The following is a 19,531-nucleotide window of genomic DNA, read 5'->3' as shown; positions in this document are numbered from 1 at the left end:
ACTATCTACCTTCTTTGCTCATGTAATAAATTGTTGATGCCATGCCACTCAGTTCACCACGAATTTATATTAGCTAGGCTCAAATCAGCTCCTTCTATTGCAAGGCAACATCTTCAGCCCTTGATTGACTCTATTCAATTCCTCTTGGTGGCTATCAAAATTGCATTTCCCCCCCCTCAAAATCTTATTCCTCTTCAATTCACTTTTCTCTCAGCAAGAACCCTCATTTTCTAGTTACTAGGAAGACTATATTTTCTTTGAAGATCATCATCTACCTCTTACCTCCTTGGTGTGGATGGTTTCTTAGTCTCAATACTGAACTTTCATCTCTTTTCTCTCTACTTGTACTTTTCTTAGAATCTCATCAGATTGGACGTTGCTCTCTTCAACAATGAGATGATTTAAACCAGTTCCAATTGTTCAGGGATGAAGAGAACTATCTACACCCAAGAAAGGACCATGGGAGCTGAGTGTGGACCACAACATAGCATTCTCACTTTTTCTGTTGTTGTTTTCTTTCCAAGTTTTTTTTTTTTTCTTATTGACCCAATGTTTCTTGTGCAGCAAGATAACTGTATAAATATGTATACATATATTGGATTTAACATATATTTTAACATATTTAATATGTATTGGAGTTTTGCAAGGGTCAATGTTGAAAAATTATCCATGCATGTTTTGTAAAAAAAAATTTTAATAATTAAAAAAAAAAAAAAAAAGAAATCTCATCAGATTCCAAAAGGTCACACATTATGATAAAAATAATCCCAATCTATATATCTAACTCAACAAATAATATCAACTGCCTGCTAGATTCCTCCTCCTGGATATTCTGCAGGTACCTCAAATTCAAATGGACAAAATGAAATTCATTTTAGTCCCTCCTACACTTGTCACTCCAACAACCATGCTTATTTCTGTTGAATCAACCACCATCTTCCCACTCATTCAAGTTCTTAACTATAACTCTGACTTTTCCCTCTTTCCCATTTCCTATATCCAATCAGTTGCTAAGTCTGGTTGAATCTACTTTCACAAAACATCTAACATTCTTTTTTCTCTATCCACACAAGCACTATACTCATTAATTCTTGTTTAGGCTATTGTAATTTCCTCTTAATGGTCTTCCTGATTTCAAATTCTCCTCTTTCCAATCTATCTTTAAAGAGCTACCAAACTGATATTCCTAAAGCACAGATCTCACAAATGCTTCTAGTTGTTTCCCACTGCCTATAAGAAAATATACTAACTCTATCTATTGTTTCCTATCTAAGCTCTTCCACAACCTAGTCTCTACCATTTTTTTATTCTTATTTCATAATATTCCCCTTTATCAACTCAAAAGAAACAATTACTAGCAGACCATCACTAGTTTTTCTAACTCAATGTTCTATTTCCCTCCCCCTCCATTCATTAGCACCATTCCCCATGACTTGAATGAGTCTCAGTTCTCATCGCCTCTTAAAATTGTCATCTTCCTTCACAAGGCTCTACTTAGAGCCAGCCCCTCCAGCAAAACATTCAATGTCTCTGTTCTCCCTACTTTCCTTTACAACAATTCTTGGTGTATGTGTCATGGTTTCCTCTTCCCAAGAAGATTTTAAGCTGTTTCACACAGGAAAAGTTTCATTTTAGCAAAAGTAAGTCCAAAGAAGAAAGACAGAAGTACATACTTTAGGATTAGAGAAGAAGGCTGTATTAAGGGAAAATCATCAACTTTGTTCTGACTGATCTGGGAAATCTCATAAAGGATAGGAAGGAAACAGCTTGACAAGAAGAGAACCATGATTCCAGATATCACCACTTAAGAAAAGGCACAATTCTACAAGTGAAATCACTGGACAAACAGTGACCATGTCACCTAGAAACGAGTAGGCATGATTTAGGGGTATAAGCAAGACAAGGGGTGCAAGACAGGTCAAAGAAACTGCATAGCTTAAGGTATCCCAGTGAAGGTTTCGAAGCACAGATTAAGGAAGGTTTTGATCCTGATTCTTTTATGGTATTATTAGGAAAAGAGTAAAAATATGGTATGACCAAAGAGACAGTCTGAGAACAAACTAAATATTATGGTTAAATCTTCATCCAACTTCTCATTTCTTATATACATTCAGTCACAAGCTAGATAAAACCTTCTGTTTGTCACATGGTGTTTGTGAATCTGTATCTATCATATTAACATATTTTAAGATGAAGATCAAAAACTATTATTACAAAGGTGACATTTAGCAGAATAAGTATGAACTAGAAGTGGAAGCAGGGACCAAAGGAAGGCTGAACATACACTTGCTTTTTTTTTTTTTTTTTTTTTTTTTTTTTAAATGTAGGATACTGAAACTTGGGGAATTTCCTCCAGGATAACTGGGGGAAAGAAGTGAGAAAAAGGATAAAGTTCTAGAATAGATTTCATTGGATTACTACCAAAAATAAAATAATTTACAATACAAAAGAAATGATACTAAAAGTTTTGCCATCACAATTATCCCATGTGATACACAAAGGCAAATGATAGAAGGAAAGGGACAATCAAGAGTTGTCTCTGAAAGCAATAGGTTTATACCCCAATCCATTCCAAAGACATGTGAAGACTAGATGTAACTGTGTAAGTATATACTTCAGCACAGTAACAATTCTGTTCAATTATAATTAGTAAAATTGCTTCCAGAGAAGGGAAGCACCCTTTACTGAATAAATTCTTAGTTTGTATGTGACTAATTTTAAGTCAGGACACAGATCTTAAATTCTTCTCTTAAGACTTTTGTGCTTGGCCAAAATGAGCTGGCAACTACATATTTTTTTCACATTATTTCACATGCAGTGTTCCTCAGTGTATGTCTAGACTGAGGCTCTTTGGCTTCACATCTAAAAAGAAAATAACTGAGGAAAGTAACTAAAGTACTAAAAATGAGGTTTCATCAAAAGCAATATTCAGGCAGATGTAAAAGTATCAGCTGAGGTTTCAGAGAGGAAATCACATTTCACAGAAAGTAAAGTGAATAAGGTTCTGGGAATGAGTACAATTGGCTAGACACAGGCTGATCTCAGCATAGGTCTGGTTAGTCAAAAAATAATTTGGCAAAGTTTATGGGAAAATATATTACTGTATGATAACTATTCTCTTATGCCCATATAATTCTATCCCTTCTCTCTAATGAATTGGATGTTTCACAAATTCCTGACTCTCTGAGTTTAAGCCTTTACCTCAAGTATTCCTTCATTTGTTTCCTTCAATTAATAAGCAAATAAAGAACAAAAACAGAGCAGGGCAACTAGACTGTGGAACAAATACTCTTACAACCTTCCTGTCCAGATAGTCAATCAACATTTTTGCCTTTTCTTCTCCTCAACGCAGATAAAACTTTTTAAGTTAAGGTATCAAAGTAACTTCTGGATTTTGTAAAGTCACTTGGCTGGTTTCCAAGGTCTTTCTGTTATTTTGCCAAGAAACTGTTTAACTTCCAAACAGAGTTCTTTTGGTGGAGCAGCATTCCCAGGCTGCCATCTTACCGGTTGGTGGAGTCCTTACTAATTTTAGATTTATGGATGCCTCCTTGAACATTTAGCCTTCCTGAAGCTCATCTCTACCCAAACTCTGAAGCACCAAGCACAACACACACAGAGCAAACAAACAAAGCTATCAATGAGTCTGAAGCTTGACCTGAAAACCTGCCAAACCAAGCAGAAAGGCTGCTTTTACTACCACCCTTCCACAAAAAGAAAGGAAACCTGAAGGTAGTCTGATGTAGGGGATATTCTTTCTTTTTTTTTTTTTTACAACTAGCAAAGAATTGCTTTAGGGGGAAAAAAAGTAAGGAAGAGGAGGGTTAAAAAGAAATACACTTTAAACACTACATCATGCTGAAAATGGAAATCTTTCTGTAGGGGTGGGAAACTTAATTTGAAGTGTATGAATCTTCTGTATGCAAAAAGAAACTTTAATTTTAAAAAAACCCAAAGAAATAGTTTATTGTTATTTCTCAAACTACTAGAGTTTCTAATCAAATAATCCAATCTTATCACACCTCTAAACCTGGCCTTGGAAATGCTTCACTTCTATGTAGTATCTTAGATTTTCTATAGAAAGAAGGTAAAAGGGAAGAGAATTAATTTAGAGAAGGGATAACTTGCTATTGAAGCTTTGAGCATTGCATACACCTTACCTTCAACAATACCACATCCACTGTCCTGTCCACCTTGGAGATGTCACATAAACTGTAGCGTCTCTTATGTCGTTCATACATTTTTTCCAAATGGAGGAAAGACAAGGCAAAATGCAAGCAATACACCCCACCATTAATTCCAGAGGAACAGATACCACCCCCGTGGGAGAAGCTCCAGATTTCTTACAAAAATGATGGAGGAAATCTCTGTTCCAAAGTAGATTCCAGCTCATCAGGAAAAAAAAAATACACCAAAAAACACTTCAAGCCCCAAAACAAACAAGCAAAAATAGAAATCTTACACATCAAACAAAATAAATAGAGGGAAAAAAAAATCAAACAGCATTGGCTGGCTACTATCTTTCTGCCTGTAACAAATTACAAGGTAACTCTGTTTTTACTTCATAGAAAACATATAAATACCTTGTAAGGATATATGTTGAGAAAAATCTTGGTTGAGAAAAAAGTTTCCATGGTTTCCATTACAAGTGATCAATTTGCTTAAAATATAAAAACTAAAAAAACTATACATAATATACACACTAAGAAAGGAAAACAGAAAAAGCCCAATGCTAGCAATAAAAACGTAAAAACACTTGCCAGTAATGTTTTAAAAATCCTAAAATGTCCAATACAAAATGGAAAAAAAAAACGTTCTGAAATAATTGTCTTATTAAATCCAGTTGTAGTCTTTTAAAACGAAGGCCATTCCCTTTTGAACTAAAGTAAGAAAGGAATCAGGATACTCCTCTTCTAGTAAAGATTCAAGTCTGTCTCTTGCTTGCTCACCAGGCTGGAGGAATTGGTTTTGATTTAAGTTTAAAATTTCTAATGACAGCACAGTCTAAAAGGAAAAAGGAAAAAAAAAAAAAGACCACTCCTTCTCCTGCTCTCCTCCCACTCCCTTCTCCAGAGGACGTCACTACTTGCCCTTTTCAGCTCTGCACTAGCAATGCTGGAGGTTTGAGAACTTAATTGCAGTTGTGGGAACATGATTCATCTTTAGACAGAGAAGAGAAAAACAAGGTTCCCTTCTCCAAGTGGCTTCCTTCTCCTCAGGCAATACCCTTTGCATACAGCTCTATCTGAAATGGCAAGAAGGGATGGGAATGCTTTGACTCTTTTGAAATAGGATGATGAGGGGGATCCTTATTTCATATACTTACAAACTACCATGAAGCACTCATCCAACACACTAAGCAAAGAAAAACATAACTGCAAGTAGTGCAAGAGTCACCCACTCTAGGAATGAAAGTGTATGATTTAATATGAGAAAAATGTCAGCTAAGTATTTTAGTGTGGGGATCTACTAAATACATAAGATGACATACTGCTACCTGATTAAATTTTCAAAGCTACAGAGACGGGTTTGTGAGGAACAAAATGTCTTTAAAGAACAGAAACTGAGAAGCAGTGAAGTTGGGATGTACATTCTGAGTGTGCATGATGAATAAGAGAGGTCTTGCAGCTGGATAAGCTTTTCACTCTAGTCAATGCTTTCATTCACATGAGCTCAGCCCTGATGCTCTCTGCCACATGGTTTTCCTGTTTCAACACTGTTCCAACCTCTACTAGCCCCCACCCAATCTAGCTTCTCGAGGGATAAAATGATTCCAGAATCCCCTTCTCTCACAACTTAAAATGGATCTGGGAACGGAATCAGAGTGTGGGGGAGGATGACCAAGAGCTCAGAGAAAAGGAGAAAAACAATCTCCCCCCCCCCCCCCCCCCGCTTTTATTTAGAATGGCTGCAAGTATATTTTCTCTGTGGCCAAGACAACATAAAATCAAGATTTCAGAAATAAGTATGGTTTTACGCTTTAAAAGAAAGCAAGGAACAAATTTAATGTCTAAATTTCTGACACTGAATATACAAGACTATTTAGATTTTGTGCTATCAAAATAAATAAGTCACCACTCAAGGTCCAATTAAATAGATGGCTTCTCAAAAGGACAGAAATATGGGTGGCAGCAGGTAAATGCTATGAGAAATTTAAATGGAAATTAAAATTAAACTTTAATTTACAAATAGTAGGAACAGGGGCAGTGAATTTAAGAATTGGCTGGGACAAAGCAATATGGTGTGGTTGATAGAAAACTGGACTTGGAGTCAAATGATTTGAATTCAAATTCCACCTCTGTCATTCATTATCTTTGTGAGCTAGGGCTAGGTACTTCCCATGTTGGAATCTCAGTTTCCTAATCTGTAAAATGAGAGGGTTGGATAAGTTGTCTTCTAAGGCCTCTTCTAATCCTAAATTTAAGATTTAATTATCACTTGGACCTCATACATGGAAAGTTTTTTGGCAGGGCAGGAAGTAGGGATGGGAATTTTTAGTAGATAAAGTTTCTCTTAAAGAGTATTGGAAGAAGTGATTAGTCTTGAATGGAATCTTATCATTCCCTCTAGTCCAGATCCAGGCAAAGCTGATTCCACCCTCTTCTTCAATGCTCCTCCTTGTCTTTAATTAGAATCAAATGTTTCCTTCCTATATTCCCAGGCATGTATCCTGGGATCAGTAGATGCTATAATCACCAACAATTTCTTCCCATTCCTACTTCTCTGACCACTGACTTTGCTGCCCACAATTTAACCAAAGGTGTAATTCCAATCAACAAGTACTTATTCAACACTTACTCTAGCAATGTACTACAGATCACAGATGATACATAATTTTTAAAAATCATATTCCTGCACGCAAGAAACTTACATATTAATTGGAGTTATCACTCCTGATAAATAGGTAGTATAGCTGATCAAAAACTGTCAGTTTTACATATCTGATGGTTTGCTGGCTGTACCATAGATTAAAAAAAATCTACTTTTCCATATTTTAAAAATATACATGTGTACATGACAGTTATGTGTGCAACTGTTCTCCTTGGTTATAATTTACCAATAGTTCACACTTTATATGTTTCATGGATTATAAAGTACTTTGTGTATATTCTCTCTCATTTGAATATCACAATATAAGTAATACATATTATTCCTATTTTAGAGATGAAGGTAGCGTCTCAAAGAAGTTAAGTGACTTGCTAAAGATCACACATATATAGCTAAGTGGCAGAGCCAGGCAATATGCTACTATCTGTGGAACTAGAGGTGCCAGTCATGATTCAAATACAAGCAGATTATACAAATCTAGATCTCTCTTGGTTTTATCCCACTGCCAGGCTGGTAGGAAAATCTGCTTTGATTTCTTCCCTACATGTGATCCCAGAGAATAGAATTTAGCAGTTCTATCCATTTGCTGCTGATGTGACAGTTCCAGATCTTTACTAAAAACATCTGGTGCTGCTAAGTAGTTATTTGGTTAAGATTTTGAAACATCCCAACCAATCATTTCACATCCAAAACCAAAACTAAGAATAAGAAATTTCAGCGTTTTTAGGTTATTGTTTGTTCTTTTTATTTTCTTGGGGGGAGGGGGGATTTGTCCTAGTTTAATTCTAATTATCCAGATGTCATGCTACATTTTTTCATTTATTTTATACATTCTCCTTCCTCCCTTCCCTCTCTCCCCATCTCCCTTCCTCAGTATGACTATTGGCTGGAAATAATTAATCTCCCTCTCAGTTTCAAATGGCATCACCAAACATAGTTAAAAGAACAATGGTAAAAAGTTGTGAAAATGCCTGATTTTCATCAGAAACATCTGATTTACTACAGATTGAAATACAAAAAATATAGTACCAGCTTCAAAAAAAACCTCACAAAACCAAATTTTAAATTAATTGCTCATTTAAAAGAGGAAGTACCTTGTTTAACATATTTAGAAACTCATCTAGGTCATCTCTGATGGGCCTAGCCCATTTGGCCTCATATATGAAATCTATATACAGGGTACCTTCAGCACAGTCACACAACCTGAATTAGGTTGCCACCTAGCGTTTCTGCCAGAGTGAAACAAAAACCCACAAAAAGGAAGTATTTAGAAATAATCTACTGCTGTTGCATTTTATTCCAGAGTTGCAAAAAGTAAAAACAGAAACATATGTGATAGTTGCCTGTTGAACTTAGAAAATAAAAAACAATCACTTTATCCTTTAAATTCTCAAATTATAAACTTAGTTAATACAGTATAGTACAAAAGCAGTGGATTGGGAAATGAAACCCTATTCTACAGCACGTCCACTTTTAGACACCTGGGATCTTGGAGAAGTTTAATTAACTCCTCTGGATCTAGGGAACCCTGCAAAAGGAAAGAGCTGATCTAAAGATTTCTAAGCCCTTTCAATTAGAATATTTTAGGATTCCATGCCAATCTTATCCTTTTAAAAAATATCAAGAGTTTCAAAAAGAAGGAAACCTTCTTAGTACTTTCTGGATCCAAGTAAAGGTGGGTGGGGTGAGTTTAAGACCCATCTTGATAACTTCAACCCTGAGAAGTGTATAGTATTTTCTTATGCAACTATCTTCATCTACCTAAGAACATAACTACTTCAAAGTTCCTTTGAAAATGGAAGGAATAGAGATTTATGCAGTTTTGTTATCCTCCATCCCCACAACCTTTGGCAATCGAAAAACAATTCTCAATCCCATTAAGTACTTGTAGATATTTTTAAACCCATTTTACAGAAGAAGAAACTGAGTTACTTGTCCATGATCACAACTATTAAGTGTTGGAAAGAGGAGCAACACATAGTTCTTTCTGACTTAGGATTCCAATATTCTTCTCCATTTATTAATTTATTTTACACTGTACAAAAACATCAATGTGTTTAGGCAAGCATAAGATTTGAAAAATTCCCACACAATGACTTTTAGATAATTTGTCAACAGTCAGTCAATAAGCACTTATTAAATGACCTAATATTAAGTGCCACGCAATGTTTAAGTGCTTAAGATACCCACCCTCCTTCCAAGGGGGGAAAAAAAAACAACAACCAAGTGATTGCCCTCAAGGAACTCACAAGCTAATGGGAAACATGCAAACAATTATGTATAAACAAATATATCCAGAGTAAATTGAAGATAATCAGAATGAAGACACTAGAACTGAGGAATTTTATCAGGGATCTGGAAAAGGCCAGGAAAAGCAAGAGGCAGATGAGAAGGGAGAGACTGACTTCCATGGGGGATGGAGTATCTTCTGTATGGAACAGGTAAGAGGCAAGTGTTAATGAATCATAAAGATGAAGGGTCTGTAATGGGGTGATAGCACTATCAGAAGAAAAGGGCTGTGTTCTAGATGTATAGCAAAGGTGAATGTGACAGACCGTGGCGATATTTTGGATATAGAGAGTGAGATAGTAAGGAATGGAAGAAGACATCTATGTTGTCAGCTGGGGGACTGGTAGGTAGGATGCTGATTCCCTTGATAGTGGCAGGGAAATTTGAAAGGCAGGGGAAGTATTTGGGAAAGATAATGAGTTCGGTTTTAGAATTGTGAAAATTTTTTTTAATTTTAATTTTCTTCTTAATTTATGAAATAAAACAAGCATATAAGAATATAATTTTAAAAAGATAAATGCACATGAATCTACAAGTCTATTATGTACAACTTGCTATTTCTTTTAAATATATAATAATTGTGTAAATTTTTTCTTTTTTTCTCCCCACCTTAGAGATGACTATCATTAGACACAAACATATGTGTATATGTGTACATGTGTGTATGTAAAATCATTTTATATACTCTTCTATTTATCTGTTCTTTTTCTATTAAACATGCTAAACATCCAGCTCAAGATGTCTGATAGGCAATTAGAGATATGAGGGTGGAGGTTGCAGATAGGTTATGGTTGGATAACTTGATTTGGGAAATGTTAGCAAAGAGATGATAATTAAATCTACATGAACTGATTAGATCACTAAGTAGTAGAGAGGGAGAAGAAAAAAGGGCCCAGAAGAAAACCCTGGGGGATACCCACAGTTAGTGGATCATAAAGATTCAGCAACAAAGAGAGAGAGAAGTCCAGGGAGAAACTGGGGAATGCTATCCTGAAAACAAAGAGAAGAAACTTATGGAGAAGAAGGGGATTTTCAATGTCAGATTCTGTAGAGAGGTCAAGGAGAAAAGGCTGTTGGGTGGGGAAATTAAGAGATCACTTAGTAACTTTCTCCAAAGTAGTTTGGGGGAATGATGAGTTCAGAAGCCAGATTGAAGAGAGTACAAAGGAGAGAAAAAGAAGACATGTATTAGAGATTGCTTTTTCAAGGTGCTTAGCCATATAAAGGGCAGAAGGAATGACACAAGAAGGATTTTTTTCGATGATGAAGAAGACAAAGGTATGTTTGTAGACAATAGGCAAAAGTGGACAATAGAAAGGAAGAGACTGGAAATAAGTCAGAAAGATGGAATGAGAAAGGAGCCATTCTGCTAAAGGAATTGGGATGGAAGGAAATGGCTTGATGAGTAATAAGTAGAGCCATCTTTGCAACTGAGACAATCAGCAGAAGGCATCTGAGTGATATGAGATAAGGAGGAGGGAAAAAAAGTCCCCCTCTCCCCTCTCCCCCCCTCTCTCTCCCTCTCTTCTTTTTTCTCCAGTAAAATATGAGTCAAGGATTTCCTGGGGAGTCTACAGGGGCCACTGAAGTTAACAAAATTGAGAAAAGACATGATCAGACCTGCACTTTTAGACAACTCAGTGAGAGAGACTTGAAGCAGAAAAACCCAACAGAAAATGTATAATTGTTATCCAAGGGAGGAATAGGCTTCCTCAGGAGGTAATTCTTCTCATCAGTCTTTAAACAAAGGCTAAGTGATCTTTGAGGATGCTTCCAATGAACTACTATGATTTTATCAAAGTTCATTCTGATTCCATTATGTAGTTTTTCACTCTGTTGTTCTGATAGGCTCTTTGAAGAACAACAACAAAAAAGCTTATAAATTTTAATTGAGTTAACTGTGTTCATTGGAGAATATAATAAAACTTGGTCCTTTGAAAATATCTTAATAAATTTTTCTTGTATGCTTCCAGAGTTTTTAATGAATGATTGATATGCTAAATATCCACAGCTAAGGGAATAATGGGAAATCACAGAATATAAAAATATTAAAAGCTAGGTTTTGTTATGGCTTTACTAATGAGAACAGATTATAAATCCAGAGCAAGTAGTACACAGGAATTGTGCTTTTTATTTTTAGTTATTTTTCCTCAATACTTCCTGGAATGAGTCTCATCTGGACTAAAGCAGCAAGGCATTTATGAAACACTCAACCTGGCTGGCACCTTGGACAAAGGTTTTATAGATAACTAAATGAAACAGGCCGGACAAAGAATATTTTTGCAAGGAATTGAAAAAAGGAGAATAGTAACCAAGGCATGTAAAGAACTCCTTCTTCCATATCTCTATAAAAGTGAAAAACAGTCTTACTTAATAAAACAAAGACAACTACAAAACTAAAGAAAATACATTTATATCTACATAATTTAATAGTGAAATTTGTTGCCCAAGTGGTAGGGCAGTCAAGGCAAATCTGTATAAACTAAAAGAATATTAGCCAAATTAATTCACAAATATGGATATGAGACATCTGTTATGCACTTGATAACAGACTGGACAATATGTGAATGCAAAGATATATGACATGTCTCTGCTTCAAGGAGATTATAATTTGGTAAGGAATGTGATATGATGTGTACAAATAATTATCTTATGACATTGACAATACGTAAAGGGCAGCATTCAAGTATAGAAAAATAGTGATATGGAAATTTAAAGTAGGAAGAGAACATTTCTGGCTGAGTATTAAGAAAAAAGGGCTTCATGGAAGAAGTAATACTTGAATTAAATCTTGTAGGATACAGTAAAATTTTGATACATGAGATACAGAAAGGGCAGTTAGGCGGCCAAGTGGATATAGAGTTCATCACGAGAATTCAGATACTCATCATGAGAGTTGAGACCTGGCCTCACACACTAATTGGCGGATCTTGGGCAAGACATTTAACTGTTTTGTTTCAGTTTTCTTATTTGTGAAATTAACTGGAATAGCAAGTGGCAAATCACTCCAGTATCTTTGCCTAAATGGGGTCACAGAGAGTTGGACACAACTAAAAATGACTGAACAAGAACTCCACATGAAGAGTTTGTTCAACATGTGCAAAGTTTTGTGTCAAGTTTGGGAGTACTCAAAGAAATTTGAAAGTTTCTATCCTAAAAGTTCCTGGTGGATACACATGAGTAATCATCACATAAAAGTTAAAAGTCCTCCAAAATCTAGAATTACCCTCTCTATTTGAGCCCCCAATATACTCCCACTATGCTAATCAAGCTGATCTCTTCATTATCTCACCAAAAGAGTGATGCTCGTAATTCTAATGGACTTATGATGGAAAGAGCTAACTGCATCCAGAGAGAGAATTATAAAGACTGAGTGTGGATCAAAACATAGTATTTTCATTTTTTGGTATTGTTTGCTTGATTTTCTTTTTTTTTTTTTTCACCTTTTTAATCTGCTTTTTTTTTTGTGCAGCATGACAAATATCTAAACATGTTTAGAAGAATTGCACAAGTTTAACCTTTATCGGACTGCTTGTTGTATATGGGAGGAGAGGGAGAGAGAGAAAAATCTGGAACACCAGGTTTTGCAAGGGGGAATGTTGAAAATGATTTTTGCATGTATTTGGAAAAGTAAAAAAAGTATTTAAAAAAAGAGGTGGGGAGAGGGAAGTGGGGGGGGAGGAGAGGGAGAGAGATGCTCATTTTGGATTTGCATCCCTGTTCTGTCTCTTATCTAGTTCTTTGACATAATACAAGTCACTTTGTGCCCCAGGACTCAATTTCTCTATTTATAAAATTTGATAGTTGGCCAAGTAGCCTCCAACAACCCTTGTAGAGCTAAAATGGTATGACTTTCTTCCTAGTTTCCTAATTTAATATTACTCTCTGTGCTCTTTCCTTTGACATAGCTCAAAAGCTACCTATATCCATTAATATTCACATCAAGCCCTACCTCCTTCCAAGACTTTCTCCAACCATGTTAGCTCTGAAGAGATATTTAAATTCAGGGTTTCCTGAGTCCAAGTCCATTATTATATCCATTGCGCCACCTAGCTGTTTCTCTAATGCCTTACTAACTTATTAAAATAAGAAAATTAATAACTAAGTGAGACTTAATTCAACTCTATGTAAAACTTGAGTCACCAAAGAAAATGCCAAAGCCAGAAGAATCAAGATCCTGACTAAAAATGCTTGTGCAAAAATAACCTTCGGTGAACTCTGAATCCCATATGGAATGAAATGATTTATTCAATTAGGAAATTACTCAATTTACTCTTTTAAAAAAATTCCTTACCAACTACACATGTGAAAAGAATAGCTCTAAAAAAAGTCATTCAGAGAGAACAAGCCAAAATATGATTCAGTTTCCTATGGAAGGTTCTTCTTTTCCAACCTATGAAAATACAACCCCAATTCCCCCTCTCCCCACTCCCTCCCAACAAACACACCCCTATCCCTATTCCCACCCTGGCTAGGCATGTCTACTAAATAATGTTAAAACATGTTTTACTCAAATAAAACTCACAACTCAAAAGACAACACAATTGCAAAACAGCTTCTGCAGAAAAACACTAACCCTTAGTCAGACCTTATGGTCAAATTTATGATTCATTGTTCACTAAGGAAGAGAACTGTCTTTTTCTTACTTGTATCCCTGCATTTAGCACAATTCCTGGCACAAAGATAGCAGTTAATACATTTTATTCTATTGTTATTAAAGACACTGCCTAGTTTGTTCTGTTCATCCAAAAAATATTTTATCTCCTATGTCAAATAGTAACTGGAATCAGCTAAAATAGATAAGAATTCTTAATCCCTTCCAGGAGGATATATATATATATAAAATATTTCTCTTCAATTTACCATAAGTTGAAATATGAAGGAATTATTCTGTTATGTTTAAAAGTGTATTTTATAGTTTCAGTAGGTAAGGGACTTGTCCTATTAAAAATAATCTTCAAAGGAAAAGATGTCTGTAAAAAAAAAAAAAAAAAAAAAACACCAAACAACATTCAAATTGTAAAATGTTAAAAATTAAATTTAATTGGTCATCTTTAATATTATAACTGGATCTCTACTAAAGTAGTCTCAGATGAGTACAGAGATGGCCTTAGGACCTCAAAGGTTATTTATCAAAAGCTATAGAAGACCATATACCAAGATGGTAAAAGTTTCACCGCCTCCTAAGTAAAAGAATATATTTGATTGTCTGAGGACTATTTTTGATAATTTCACAGAGACTCATCTTTTCACCAATTTGAATTTATTGATAAATTATGTAATTTCGAACGAGGTAAAGATCTGTTACTGTGAAATGAGTACATACACAAATTAAATTATAGATTCTTGAAGTATTAAAATGAATTATAACCAGAACAAATGTTCACACAGTAACACTCCTCAGCTTAACTAGGGACATCTTTGATTTTAGACAAGGTAAAATAGCCAAGAGTTCTATACTAAGTAGCAGGACCATGTTTTATATATAATGCTGAACTTTAGGCTTAAAAATTGGCAAAAGATAATTTGTTTCCTCAAGAGCATAGAAGATAAAGAACTATAATTAACTAATTAAATAATTCTTTTATATTCAATTTCTAATAAAGAGCTACTTCTTGGGCAATGTTGAAAGGGTTACAAGCCCAAAGGGCAATCAATCACTGGGCAGAGCTCAAAGACCAAAACATTAAGATAACTCCAGAAATCAATACTAAGAATAATTCAGGATGGCAAAATGTTAAATCTTACAAAAAAGCACAAAGCAGTACATGAGGAAATGCCAAATTGGGGGTTAGTATATACAGTAAAAAAGGAAAGATAGTACATTTAAGGAACCAGATTTAGAGAAAAAAGATCATGATTCAAGTCCCGTTTTGCCTGAATCTCAGTTTATTTATCTGTAAATTGGGATGAGATTAATAATAGTATGCTTCCTACTTTACAAAATTTCAAACATAGGGGGTCTATTCAATGTCTGATAGGCAGTATAAAGTCTTATTACCCAAGAGGCACCAATTTTCACAAGTTGCCTAAACCAGGATGAGAAATTCTGTATGTTCCCACCATAAATCTGATTTTTGGCTTAATAGAAGTTTGAATTTGTATAAATTACATATGTGTAGAGAAGTGATTCTTATTTTAAATGTTTATATTTATCCACAATTTGGTATCCTAATAAAGGCTTTGTGAATATGGAGACTATATTGACTTTTTGAAAAATATCATTCTTCTCACTTCAAAGCTAAAAACTATGAAAAGACATTCCTAGTGCCACCTGAAAACACAAGAATGGTTAATTATTAAAGAATAATCTGCATGGTAGAATTTTAACAATTTCACCAAAGATAAATTTATTTATTTAAAAAATTACACATGATATTAAGCTCTCAGTATGGTATGTGAAGGACACTACTTCTAGCATTATCAGATAACTCATGAGAACTTTTTAAGTATCACACTCATGAATACAGAATGCTAGGAGGGGAAGCCTTGAGATGTGGGTTCCAAACTAGTCTATATATGCTATCAGGAATAAATCTCCATTTCTGTATTTTAACTCCTCAATCTTTTTTGCTGAAGCAATTGGGGTTAAGTGACTTGCCCAGGGTCACACAGTTAGGAAGTGTTAAGTGTTTGAGACTGCATTTGAACTCAGGTCCTCCTAACTTCCCTATCTTTAAAATCACCAGAATCCCTACCTTTGCCGCCCTTAGAAAAATGCTGCACTAAAAAATGAAATAATATTAAGGACTGGAGCTTTGAGGAAAAAGGAAACAACTACATTTCATGGAATCTCTTTTTTTATCCCTTGCACATACTTGATTTTGTGCTATGTCTATAAGGTTATGGTTTTAGCCTCCCATTTCTCACAAAATAATTTCAGTTCAGGTCAAACCTATTTTCTATCCCAACACTAAGCAATTATTTTATATTCTTAGAAAAGTTACTTTTGTTCAGATAATTTCAGTCGTATCTAACTTCATAATCCTATTTGGGATTTTCTTGGCAAATATACTGGAGTAGTTCACCATTTCCTTCCTTCTCTAACTCATTTTTAGGATGGGGAAAATGAGGCAAACAAGATTAAGTGATTTGCCCAAGATCACACAACTAGAAAGTGTCTCAGGACAGATTTGAACTCAGAGATAGATAAGCCTTTCTGATTCTAGGCCTAATGCTCTATCTACTATCTCAGAACAGGAAAGAAATAGAAATAGCCAGAAAACAAAAGAAAACTAAAATAACCCAAAGAATTCAGGGACAAAGTAGTAGCTCTTGAAAATTCTTTCACAAAAGAAGCCAATCAATAAAAAGCAAAACCAACATTATCTTTGCCTCATGACAATAGCACAGCAATGAAGAGTATTCCCTCTGAAATCAGAGAATTTAAGGTTGAGATCCTCAGTTTTCTTTACCTATAAAACAGATAGAGACCTCTGAGGACCCTTACAGCTCTAAATCTAAATGACACATTAATTTACAACAATGATTATTTGGCTGTAGGAAAAGATGTTAAAAACAAAACAAAATAATGTGATTTCTAATAAAGGACCACTTTTTTTTTTTTTTTAAAGGGAGAAGTAATAACAAATAAGAGATGAGAACTAAAAGTGGAAAGGAGAACATAGAATAAAAACCAGACTGGAAGCAATGACAGAAATAGCTAGCATTTTGATAAAACAAAAGAAAAATAAACAATGAAGGAGACAAATAGCTTTATAGTTAGGGGAAATGTCAATCAATCACCAGTATTTCAATACCAGTTCTGGAAGTTACAGTGTATTGCTACTGTGGTTGAACCTTGAAACAAGGTGATAAGTCAGTGGAATTGATAAGACCATATAAGCTCAGACTAACTCAGCCAGAATCAGAACTGGAAGACAGAGACCATGGTGGTGGTCCTCCTGTCTCCCCTACAGAAACCACGACACATTCAGGAGGACCTCAAGAAGCTGGCAGAAGCAGAAAAGACAAAGGACTGGCGGCAGGAGCTCAAGCTCTCGGAATCAAGGAGAGAGATAGGCCTCCAGAAAAACTAACCAAGCCCCAAGTGAAGGAGACAAGACTTTGAAGGAGACAATAAATAATTTGGACTTTAACCCCTGGCTACTCATGTGGTGATTATTGAACTGAAACAAAGACTGCCTCCAGAGACCCCAAGAAAACTCCAAAAGAGAATATTACATTTTAGAGAGAATATTACATTTTGGTGTCCGAATGTGGGTCAGACATGATCCTGATTTCAGTGGAAAAATCTCCTCAACCCAGAAATTAAGGTGAGTACAAAAAACTGACAAGGAAATTTTGTTAAGGAGCTAAAGTAGTACTTCAGCTAAAATGGGACAGATGTTTAGAAAACAGTATTTCCATGTTATATAGATATATCGATATATATTGTATATATGTATGTTCTCTCTTTGTATGTCTGTGTATGTAACAAAATTTCGTTAATTCTTACCTCAATAATTTAGTAGTAGTGATAATTTGAAATGAGATGGTCAGAAAATCTAACTTTATTATACCTTTTAATAAGAAATGGTTTGACAAAGAGAACACACTGTTTGCAACAAATGTGAACAGATCATGACAGTATATGATTAGAGCTAGAATGCTCTTTAGAGGTCATCTTATCCAAACAATCCCCTAGTTCTAGAGAAAAAAAGATAGTCAATCCCAAAGCTGTTCAAAAAACCCAAGTAAGTGACAAGTATGGAATGTAAGCCCAGGTCCTTGGGCCTTCCAAATCAAACACTCTTCCTATATTCATTACTTCAATGCTCCTGTGTGGAAAGATTTGTTAGCATGATTTTCTTACTGATGATACATAAATAGAATACAATATTTTAGGCAAGTCACTTAAACTCTCAGTGCCTTGGTTTCTTTGTCTGTGAAATGAGGACAAGCCAAGTCAAAAAAGCATTTATTAAGTATATACAATGTGTCAGAAGTGGTTGTTTTTTTGTGCTTCCTTCTCATATGACCATGACATGTAAGTGGATTGGATTTTAGTGAGCAAAGGCTGTGAATTCAATTCACTAATTTTAGGGGTTAAAATAGTTGGAATCCAAGACCCTTTCCAGCTCAAAATTTGTAATCTTGAAATTCTTTTAAAACACCATATTCATATCATCTCCTTAACTGAATTGGTCTTGCTCTTATTTAAATTGGGAAATATGAAGCATTACTTTTCAAAAAGGAAAAAAAATGGATTCTCATTTCTTCTTTATTATGTTTCACCACCCTTCCCCCATCCTTTGCTATATCTTCCTTTGCAGATCTAAGTTGAGAATAGAAATAAATACCCATATCTTATGAGAACAACTGCAGGGCAAGTCCATCAACTTGGGTACTTTCACAGCTGTTGTCATGTCATGCCTTTGCTATCCTGCCAGTTACAGTGGGCAGAAAAAAATATACAGCACATTTCAGGCTTGGTAATCTTCTCCTAGCCCACCCCACCCCCATCATTAGAGCAATTGTTCCTGCACTCTTCCTTTGCTACTCCTTCCTTCTTCCTCCTGCAGGCTCCTTTCTGCCAGCATTAGGAGCCAGGCAGTTTACACAAGAGTGCTTCAGCTGGCCACCTTTAGATTCTGCCCTTCTAGGTACAATATGACTAGTAATTGGAAACCCAGTGGGGACAGTCCACATGGAAAAACGGAAGGAAGAACTGGCCAAGATAAAACTGTTGACCTAAAAGTACAGAATTACTTCGTTTTATAAAAAATACCCCAGGGTGACATACTGGGAAACAGACAATGGGATAATCTCATTCCAATATAAAACAATTGTTTAAAAAAAAAAAAAAAACCTTTCCAAATTGCTGGTCATTAAAACCACAAGAATAATGGTTTGGGTTGGTCCTTTCCCCTTCTCCTCCTTCTCTAGGGACAGCTAAAAGCACAGCTATTCATAATCTGAAGCCAAATCAAAAAAGTGGGTAGCAGGACAGAGAGACAGCAACATACAGTAACCATGATTTGAAGCAACAGATGTCAGCCATCTGCATTTACTGGGAGTGTTGTGTGATAAGTATCTCTAATGCTTTATAAAAGGCTCAGAGCCCTCCCAATTCCAAACTGGGAGCAGGGATTTCTTAAGTGCAGATTGGGCCTTAGCTTTGACTAAAAAAATTTAAAAACAAAACAACCTGATTTTGACATTGACTATATAGTAATATATGCCTATCTAAAACAATATTTCTTCTTTCAGATATTTCTTTTAATAACTTCGACTGTGATACCAACTGCATTACAGTTCAGTGTCAAATATACTAGTATTTAAGTCTCTTCCTGATCTAAGGAGGCAAGAACCATGCAGACAGAAGAAAAACAATTCATTGAGCTTGATGAGAAGCAGACCTTGCACCAAGTTTCAGGACTAAGGGAACAAGAGGGACACAATTTCTATTTTC

The 19,531-nt window shown here is 35.3% G+C and overlaps 1 protein-coding gene across 12 annotated transcripts in view; it reads right to left on the bottom strand.

The window, feature by feature from the left end:
* AKAP13 (A-kinase anchoring protein 13) overlaps positions 1-19,531 on the bottom strand; it is a 375,368-nt gene that overhangs the window by 111,603 nt on the left and 244,234 nt on the right. The window contains exon 1 of one of the 12 annotated variants that reach the window (XM_074295095.1): positions 4,161-4,341. The exons of 10 other annotated variants lie outside the window; for them this stretch is intronic. In XM_074295095.1, the coding sequence (XP_074151196.1) occupies positions 4,161-4,241 (81 nt within the window). In that variant the 5' untranslated portion in view covers positions 4,242-4,341. Of the gene's footprint in view, positions 1-4,160; positions 4,342-19,531 lie in introns of those variants that run through there. One more of the 12 variants, XM_074295097.1, reaches the window with a different exon arrangement.

The sequence above is a fragment of the Sminthopsis crassicaudata genome, chromosome 2 (genome assembly GCF_048593235.1).
Source record: "Sminthopsis crassicaudata isolate SCR6 chromosome 2, ASM4859323v1, whole genome shotgun sequence".
Taxonomy (NCBI): Eukaryota; Metazoa; Chordata; class Mammalia; order Dasyuromorphia; family Dasyuridae; genus Sminthopsis; species Sminthopsis crassicaudata.
The sequence above is the reverse complement of the archived record's forward strand: the minus strand, read 5'-3'. Positions and strand labels throughout refer to the sequence as shown.